Source organism: Adiantum capillus-veneris, chromosome 15, assembly GCF_014529385.1.
Source record: "Adiantum capillus-veneris isolate H3 chromosome 15, ASM1452938v2, whole genome shotgun sequence".
Taxonomy (NCBI): domain Eukaryota; kingdom Viridiplantae; phylum Streptophyta; class Polypodiopsida; order Polypodiales; family Pteridaceae; genus Adiantum; species Adiantum capillus-veneris.
In genome coordinates, this window is record NC_140945.1 from 567,164 (window position 1) to 577,210 (window position 10,047).

General features: G+C 41.4%; 2 protein-coding genes across 2 annotated transcripts; both read left to right on the plus strand.

Annotated features, from left to right (window-relative positions):
- Positions 1-5,515: 5,515 nt before the first annotated feature.
- LOC147440146 (MFS-type transporter clz9-like) lies at positions 5,516-6,118 on the plus strand. The gene has a single exon (XM_086483808.1). It carries the CDS (start codon positions 5,516-5,518, stop codon positions 6,116-6,118), a length of 603 nt encoding a protein of 200 aa, XP_086339934.1.
- Positions 6,119-6,147: 29 nt separating this feature from the next.
- Positions 6,148-6,792, plus strand: LOC147440147 (uncharacterized). Its single transcript, XM_086483807.1, has one exon. The coding sequence runs from the start codon at positions 6,148-6,150 to the stop codon at positions 6,790-6,792; it is 645 nt and encodes a 214-aa protein (XP_086339933.1).
- Positions 6,793-10,047: the final 3,255 nt, after the last annotated feature.

Consider the following 10,047-nt stretch of genomic DNA (forward strand, 5'->3'; position numbering starts at 1 on the left):
CTGTCTTGGGAGATGTGCACTCTTTTTGGAAGTGACTCTACATCCAATGCCTTCATGCGCTTGCTCGTCACCTTCTGTTCATTCCATATTGTGTCCCATAGCTGCAGTGGACGTAAATCAGTAGAAGCTAGCGCCAAATCTTTTAAATTCTTGTATGCAGCTCGCATACTTCCCAAAATGGTGCGAGTTCTGTATTGATAGTCAAAGTCATCTAGCTTCTGCCTTTCACACAATTCTGCATTGCCTTCTCTTTTGGAATCGATGCAATGTATTTCCCAAATATGCTTAACAAGATCCCTCATGAGGATATCAAACTCATTGATTTTCCTTATGGCCTTATGTGCATTTTGTGATACTATAATGACTGCTTCTATGTGTAGGGCACGCAAAATGACTTTTCGCTCGTTGGTGGAAAGCATGATGGTCGCAAAGATAGCAAGAGCTACAACCATTACAACACAAAACACTTAATACGCATCCAAATCTTTCAAAATAAAAACAAAACAAAGTGTCAGATAATAACAACCAGATAATTAATTGTACATCAATCAAGACATCACATTGCTATCCATCTACAGTAAAATGAGAGTCAAACAACAATAATTAGACCATTAATTATACTTCAAGAAATATTACAACACAAAACACTTAATACACATCCATATCTTTTAAATAAAAACAAAAACTAAGTGTCAAGCAGTAGTAACCAAATAATTAATTGTACATCAACCAAGATTAAAACATCACATTGCTATCTATTTACACTGAGAGAGAGAGAGAGAGAGAGAGAGAGAGAGAGAGAGAGAGAGAGAGAGAGAGAGAGGATATTAGAAAGCATTTAGAGTAGTTTCTTAAATTTTTAAAGATAGACAAAAGTAATGTTTGATATTGTTTTATATTTCCATGGTGGGAGATATAGAGAAGTGCACTACATATCATTTTGAAATCTTGAAAATAGACTAAGAAAGAGTAGCTTTTTAGGGATTGTTAATTCGATTTATATTTTTAGAGAGAGAGATAGAGAGTGAGAGTGAGATCCAGACTACATTTTGAATTATCTTTATAATTACTTCATGTTGAAGAAACTGAGAATAATTTTTTGAGGATTATTTTATATTTTGAGAGTGTCATAAAGAGACATAGAGTGAATCATATGTAGCATTTTCAATTGTTTTATAGGTTCTTAATAAGAGAGAGAGAGAGAGAGAGAGAGAGAGAGAGAGAGAGAGAGAGAGAGAGAGAGCTCTATTGCATGGTGTGAATCTTTATTTTTTTGAAGATAGAGATAGAGAAAGATTAGATGATATGTCATAAATTTTAGAGGTTCATCAAATTGAAAAGGAAGATAATATGAAGTAAATTATGATCCAAGAAATACTCACGCCATGTTATCGACCAAATATCACATGAATGACGCACACAAAAAACAATACAAGCCACGTAACTGGCAAACCAAACAAATTTACAATATCTTTTGCCGTGTTACCGACCAAATGCTGCAATATGCAAAAAATACAACATGCACTAGCAAACGATACCATTTGCGGTTGCGTTACCAACAAGGTGCCGCCCGAATCTAAGGGAATAGGAATTGTATACAGACATAACTTAGCTGCGTTACCGACCATATGCTTGCATTTGGTAAAGGGAAGGAATATGACTTCATCATAAAGATACTATTATTGCCCCGTTACCGACTAGTACCACTACGATGTGCCATACTTATCATAGGACACTACTCAGCCGTGTTATCGACCAAGTGCCCCATGATAAGCACCATTCCAAAGAATGGCCTTACACACACATGCACCCCTCGTGTAGCCGGCTGCACACATCTAGTCGCGCACTGCTACTGTGTGCAGCTGCTCGCACGAGCACACACACCCACTCACATCCCCACAGACAAATCTCAAAACCTGTGGGTGAGAAGATGATCAGGAAATATATCCCAAAAGGCCTGTTGGGGCCGGTTATATATAGGAAAATGTACCCTATTGGGATTATTGACGATCCGGACGGACACCATCGAGTATTTGAGATACCTAGCAGGCCTATCGGGCTAATTTAAAACTTGACGAGGTTTTGGCCGGTTCCCAAGTCACCCCAAACTGGCATTTTGGTGAACATGATAAGTTGTTAACATGTTAATAACATGTTGACAAGTGTTATTACCAAAAACAAAAAGTTGTAATCACGTGATTATGAAATCCCTTATTGGTATCAATTGTGGCCTCAAAAAAAAACTCTTGATTAGTAAAGGTATTGGATCATGTGTGGGATGTCACAATGCAATTGAAATCTTCATCCATTTATTTTGGTCTCCTCTAATATTAACAAGTGAAGAATTTACAAGGCTTGCCAATTAGCAAGTAAAGAAATTACGAATGTGGAAAGATTGGGCCATAGGTTATTCTAGAGTGGAGTTCTTTCCTTCCTATAGTCTTAGCTTATGCAGTAAATAAAAGTAATGGTGCCCTTATATTTGATGAGTGGATATGCCAATGTAGATAGCAGTGGACAGTGGATGTGACTACGCTTTTATTTCTAAGGATATCTAAAATTTGAAAATTGGGCATGAATTTGTGACATAGTGCACTATTTGATGAATATTGGTTCTCATCTTAATCATCAATCAACTGATTTTTCAATGAAAACAAGGCAAGACACAAAGCATAAGATTGTAATGACAATGCATAAAATTTTCTCAATCAATAACATCTTTTTATCAAAACAAATAAAGAAAGATATTGAGGATTGTGGAAAGAACACCATCCATCAATTCCATATTCATTGCCCACTCTCTTGCGTCCAATTAAAAAAATTCTCTTTTCGAAAACATAGAAAAAATATTTTTAGCCAAAGCCAAAAAGGGTGAAGCAATGGTAAGGCTTTGTCCTTTGGTTAGGCCAACATGCATTAACGTTTTGGGTTTCAAATCTCCTAGAAAAAGATAATGTTAGGTTATCGTGTGTGTCTTTTGAAAAAAAAAGAGTGTTTGGAGGGAGTTATGGGGAGAGGGGTGTTTGAAAATTTAAAAACTATGCTTTATTTGATATTATTAGCTAAGGAGAGGAGAATTGTCCAATAACTTTAGATCCCATGTTTGTGACAAAGCACATGGAGGTGGTTCTAATAGATCTTGAGAGACAACAGATCTTGAGAGGCATCTCTAAGTTCTATTCCATGGAGTAGCAGGTTGCAATAGTTGATGCAAAATTTTGTTCCTCAATCAAGCAATTGGATAGGTGATCTAAGAAAAAAGATGATCAAATATGGTGATATAATGTGGGAATCATTTTCCTAATGGGTCAAAGGTTAGGTGGGACGGGCCCTCTTAAGAGAAAACCCTTGAATCCTCTAATGAAGACTTAAATGAAGAATACTTGCAAGTTAAAGGGCTCCCCCATAGGCCCTCTAAAGGTGCATTTGAAGGGACCTTTAAATACACAGGGATATATGCCCTAGGGTAAAGGGGCTAGTAAGGTTACGGGGCCCAATAAAGGCACATTTTTAAAGCGCATCTCAAGGCCAATTAAGGCGCATAGAAATTTGAAAGAAAACGCTTTGCACGAAAAAAGCTTCGCCGTCGCTATTGAGGGAAGAGTGTGCACTGTTTGGCACGCACCACAACTGCTTTGGGTCTCTTCATGCCGCATTAATGGACCTCTGCACATATACAACGGGAGCATTCATCAGAATTGGCTAACATCAGGAGTAATATTCTGAAGCGTACAACAAACTCTAGATTTATAAAGAGCAAATTTATGTTCCGTTTTCATTCTAGATTTAAGAAAACAATTAAATAGAAAAGGTTTGCAGCTCATATAATGATTTTTAGAACATTGCAAAGCTTAGAAACTAATTTAGAAAAGGAACCCAATCGATTAGAAACAATTTCCTCAGAGCCTCCCTCCAAAACCTGGTTCCCTCCATTAAGCAAGCCACTTTCAAAATACAGATTCCCTCCTCTAATCTACAAGAGATGTCTCACACATTAACTACCCTAATCCAAGAATTCAAAATATGACCAATCATGCTCTATTCCTTTGAGTCTTGCCTCAATCCATGCTTTTTACACTGGACCAATCAAAACCAAGCTTCAACCCTTTAAATAGCAAGCTGAAATCCCATACACAAGGCACAACCCATCTTAAATTGTTGCTTTCGTGACTTGCCATGCCTATTTCTCCACCCTTATGTGAATGTTTGTCATGCCTCTTATATAGGCACCCAGCACTTTCACCCTTCTTATGCACTCACATATTAGTTGATAGGAAAGGAAATAGAGTATGTAGATGTGGTCGAGTACACGTTAGACCATCGGCCCTTTGCACCCGTAGTGTTGCCCAATCAAAAGTGTCAAATATCATCACAAAAACCCCTTCAAAGCCCATAGAGAGAAACGACAAGTCACAAAGAAAAGCACCTTCTTTTGGAATCATAGAGGAAGTGGACGCTTTGGACGATCTGTTCAACAACGCAAACCCAAGTTGTTCACTCGAAAAGAATGTACGAAGAGCTGAAAACAATGACATGGAGATGCATCCGAAAAAACACTTTCGTTGCGTGGACTACGTTTATTTGCTGATATGAGGTAATAAATGATTTCACCTTCTTTGCATGGATCAAAAAAACCTTGAATAATAACATGACATGGTTATTTTGTTGGAATGTTTAGGGTTTAGATAACCATCAAGTTTCTCTAAAAGTGTGTTATCTCCATATTTCTGAGCACTCTTTCCTTGTGTCTTTCAACACAAAGCCCCATCTCTTTCTTGCCTTTCTCGCCCCATTCTCTCAGCTATGCCGCTCACACGCTCTTCGTTCAAAAAGAAGAGGGGAAGACAGCCTGGTTTTGTCTCCAACAAGCGTTGCAACGTACCTAGTCCTACTATGATACATAATGCCTCTCCATCTCTCGCACCAAGAGAGAAACAAGCAACAAATCCACCTTGCCAAATATGTTGCCCATGCAAAAGTGAGAGCAGATTCACCACCAAAACGACGCCGCTTAATATGGTCCGAGGAGGACATGGCAGCAGCTCTTGAAGCACATGATGGGGGTATGTCATTACGGGAATGCAGTCATCAATTTGGCATGAGTGTCAATGCAATCAAGGCATGGATGGAGGGAAGGACCAAGACAAAGCGCAAAGGCCCAACAACAATTATTCCGCCTCTTGAAGAGAAAGCATTGGTCAATTGGGAATTCCAAATGCAAGATGCCGCTCATGGGGTGACACTTGGTAGCTTAAAGCTTAAAGTGGCTGAGCTCTGCCAAATGCGAGCAACGCCTTTTACAAATGGAGTACCAGGCAAAAGCTGGTGGGATTCATTTAGGCGCCGCCATCCCGAGATAACATTTCGTACATAATCAAGAGCTATTGCATTACGTCCAGAGGTGCTTCAAAGCTTCTACAACAACCTTCCCATCATGTATCGAGAGCATGACCACCCACCAGAAAACATTTGGAATGCGGACTAGACAGGAGTGCAAGCAGGCAGAGACAAGGGCATGAGGGTGTTGGCTAAGAAGGGCTCTAAGGTAGTGTATGGAATCACCCCCGACTCTAGGGAATGGTTGACCATCTTGTGTTGTGTAAATGCAGTAGGGAGTGCATTACCTGGATACTACATCTTCAAGGGAAAGAAGGCAATGCAAAACTACCTGATGGAATGCGAGGATGGAGCTGTGATGTCAATGCAAGGCAAAGCATGGATGACTGGTCAATTGTTTGAAGCTTGGCTTGATCACTTCAAAGCTATGTTGCCATCTCCCCTTACACCAACACAACGTCACCTACTTATAGTAGATGGCCATGGTAGCCACACCCGGTTGGAGGTGGTTGAGAAAGCATCTCAATGGGGACTAGACATAGTCACCCTTCCAGCCCACACCTCTCATAAGCTACAACCTCTTGATGTAGCTGTTTTTAAGCCCTTCAAAAGCAACTTTCAAAAAGAAAGAAATCTTTGGCAGCTAAGAACCTTTTCCACTCAAGCCACAAAAAGTGAGCTAGCAGGAGTAGCCTCTCGTGCCTTAAGGACTGCTTACACAGAAAGTAACATAATGGCAGGCTTTAGAGCACAGGTATATGGCCTTTCAACCATCAAGTAATAGACCTTTCATGCATGCCATGTGAGTACATGGATGTACACATTTCAAGCAACACAATAGAAGAAGAGCCAAATTGTAGTCAGGTGCCATGCTCGGAAGAAGAGCCAGATTGTAGTCAAGTGCCATGCACTCCAATGGATGATGTAGCATGTGATGTGGCAAGTGTCTTGACTAATTTAGGGGCTGACCTACCACCTCCTCTGACAAACCCTAGTGTGATTGAAATCCTCAAAGTGCCACATGAGAATGTTACAATAGGACAAGTGCAAGGAGAGGCCTTCGTGGACTACACCAATTCTCTTATCCTTACATCATCTCAATACATTGAAAGCATGAAGGCAAAGCAAGCCAAGAGAGAGCAACTAGACCAGCTTCAAGAGGAACGTCGAAAGCAAAAGGAGCAAAAGCGCAAGGAGACTATGGAGTTAAGTCTTCATCGAAAGCAACAAAAGGAAGAAGAGAAGCTAAAAAGGGCAGCAAAAAGACAGTGGGATGCTCAACAAATCCAATTTGAACACAAGATGCGAGCTATCTTATGGGAAGGAGAGACTCCCCATGCACCGCTACATCCTCTACATGTGCCAAACATTTGGCAAAAAGCTCGAAGGGCAGCACGCTTACAAGCACTTGGCTTGAAAAAAGCATCGAGGAAAGACACATGCTCACAAGCTTAAGCTTGAATTCATATTTTCAACTGAATTTGAATTTCAGATTTTGTCAAGAACAACCTTGAATGCATATTTTCAACTCAATTTGAATCTCAGATTTTCAACCCAATTTAAATCTTAGCTCAATTTCGAATCTCAACTCAATTTAAATTTCAGGTTTTGTCAAGAACAAGCTCAAGCTCAACCCCGAATGCAATTTTTCTCATGAATTTCAAAATCGTCGCTCAATTCGTATCTCGAATATTGTCTCAAGCTCAATCTTGAACATAGACAAACTTCTTACAAGCACTATTAAATGTCAGTTTTAATACTCGATCAAAATTTCTCTGTGTGTGTGTGTGTGTGCATGCGCCCGAGGAATTAGCTCAATCAAGCTAGCAGAAGTCAAGAAATTGTATTCCAACACACAAAAAGAGCAAAACACAAACTGTTCTGAGTGAGTTTGGTAACCCACTTGGAAATCATGGACGAAGAGCCTCCCTGCTGGTTGACGGACCTGGCTACAGTGCTCTTCTTCCTTCTCCTCGCTTTCTTTGGATAGCCTCCTGCGCCAACCAGCTACTGGATGTGCCTATACTCGATAGCGTGTGTTCCGGGATTGGGGGTCAACGTGGCAGCAATGGGGGCGACAGTGCATCCCTTTAACGGGACTTTTTTAACAGGGAAGCTAGAGTTGGCCTTTAAAAATGCTCCCAAATGTTGCTTTATGGATCCCCAATTTTTTGTATGGCATCTGTACGAGCAGACTATGCCATGCCAAACCTAACATGAAAAAATTTATGCATGAGTCCTCAATGATGGCCCCTTGAAGTTTGGTGTGACAGTACTGGCCCCCCTACCCTATACCCTCTAAGATATCAAATGTGCCATTGTTTGATTGGGGGTGCCTTAACCACCCCTCCCATATGACTTTTTCACCTTTTAAACTAGCTATAAGTGGTAACCAACTCCACAACTTGTCACCATCTTCATCTTGTAGGACGAAGGAAGAGAGAGAGAGAGAGAGAGAGAGAGAGAGAGAGAGAGAGAGAGAGAGAGAGAGAGAGAGAGAGAGAGAGAGAGAGAGAGAGAGAGAGAGAGAGAGAGAGAGATGTGGGAAACTATCCCAAGAGACCGCAAAAAGATCTATCCGAAGAGAGAGAGAGAGAGAGAGAGAGAGAGAGAGAGAGAGAGAGAGAGAGAGAGAGAGAGAGAGAGAGAGAGAGAGAGAGAGAGAGAGAGAGAGAGAGAGTCGTGCAATCTGCCATAGGATGCCAATTAACAAGCCCCACAGATGCACCTAGCTCCGTGGCTAGCCAATGCAGTCGTCAAGGGAGGGATCTTACATAACTGTTTCGAAGATAAATTGGTAATAAAAAAAGAGCAATTCCTTTAGAAATTCTACGAAGATCATGATTTGAGTCGGGGGTATAGGTTGCTGGTTTGTTGTAATTTGGCTCTTTAAAGTTAATTGCCCGTAACAAATGATGGGCCTATGAGGGACCCTCTTAGTCCTTTTTGTTATGTAACTGTATATCTTGGAGATTTTTTTTTTCTTAGGTGAAAAAAACATCAATGGGGATGATCATGTGGGGGGGTTGAGAGGGGGGGGAGACTATATCCCATGGGGAATTGAAGGAAGTGGGACTGGTGGGATTTACAACTGCGGACTTGGGCTCGAAAATCAAAAGTGCTTGATGCCCCTTAGATGACATTACTTTTTTGTTGCAGTTTACCTTTCCATGCCAGGGTTTAATATAAGACTTTTTGGTTTGCCTCATGTGACATCGAAGGCCACGCGGGCACATGGATAGGGTGATTGACGCATAAGTGGGGGATCATGGGGCCAAATGTGTATCTACTCTAGTTTTTTGATGCCGTTGATTACCCTTCAGATTTTTGCGATCTCCTAGCCATTTGGCACTCTCCCTCCAGAGGGGATCAATGGCTCATGATCATTAAAGCACGTGAGCCGTTCATTTCCTTGGCAGGAAAAAATCTTGGTCGGGATGAGGTTCGAACTCACCACATGTGAGTTGCAAGTCAATGCCTTACCACTATACCATTGCTTGCAACTTGATAGTAGGTCAGCGACTATAAACCATATAGTGAACTTCGTATTTCACTGTTGCCACAATTCACACCTTGTTCACACATAGTTTACATCGTGTTAACCCACTTTGTGTGGCTCACATGGAGTTTACAACATGATCACCTTGTGATCACATTCCATAAAGTGCACACCACGATCTAGTGTGTCAAAGGCTTTTGCAAAATCCGATTGGAGGAGCACAATATCTAGTGCACAAGCACCTATGACATGACCATTGATCCCCATTGGTGAGGTCAATGTCAATTAGTATCTGGGGGGGTCGTGGGGGGGCTGCTCAAGAGGGAGAGAGGGGGACTCAGCCTCGTCTATAAGTGACAAGGGGGGAGAGTGGAGGGATCGACGTCAGGGGCACACGATCGATGTCGAGCGACTTTTAGGCCATCGGATCTCCGCAACAGGGGGCAGGTTTTTTGTAGTTATGGAGTCACATTCCCTGCAGTGGCGCGCGAAAGGTGGGTTGGATAAGGCTGTGGAGTGCGAACGGGGAGGTCTCGGGTTCAAGGCGTGACGTGACGACTGGGAACCCTAATTTTTAATGCTCTTTGAAGGTCAATCAACGGTGGAGTAAACGAGGGCCGTTGCTCCCTACACTCGACCTCGTTGCCCTTATAGATGAGGGGGGCCCTGGGCTGAGGGAGAGAGGGGGGGGAAAGGAGAGGGCCCAGGGGACACATCAGTGTTTACCAAAAACTTTTTTAGGAACCAATGGAAAAAAGGAGAGCTTTCAAAATCTACCGGTTTTTAAAGAAATTTAGCCAGTTTTTATTCGTTTTAACAGTGAAATCCTCAAAATTTAGCCGGTTTCCTTCAAGGCGGCCTTGAAAACTAACCGGGAATTTTTAATTTTTGTCCTTTAAAAATACACTATAGGCCGATTTTGTGTGAACGCTGGAGCACATGTCTTCATGCCATTGCATAAACAAACAACCACAATGGCACAAATAATTGAGTTGTCATTTGTTTCATCACCAGGCTTGAAATAGGAGCTGGAGAGCGCCTTATAAAACTTACAAACCAACAATTGAAAACATCGAGATGCGCCCGTTGACTGGCTTTTGCCATGACATTGTCCTCTTATTATCGAGTTCCAATCCTACCTAGTTAAAGCAGAAGAATAATATAACTTGATAGTATTCGTACACGCCGAACCAAAGTTTTAATTAGGGAGC

What these genes read in the sequence shown, in the direction of transcription:
- LOC147440146 (XM_086483808.1), top strand. Translation starts at nt 5,516, where the DNA reads ATGAGGGTGTTGGCTAAGAAGGGCTCTAAGGTAGTGTATGGAATCACC.
- LOC147440147 (XM_086483807.1), top strand. Translation starts at nt 6,148, where the DNA reads ATGGATGTACACATTTCAAGCAACACAATAGAAGAAGAGCCAAATTGT.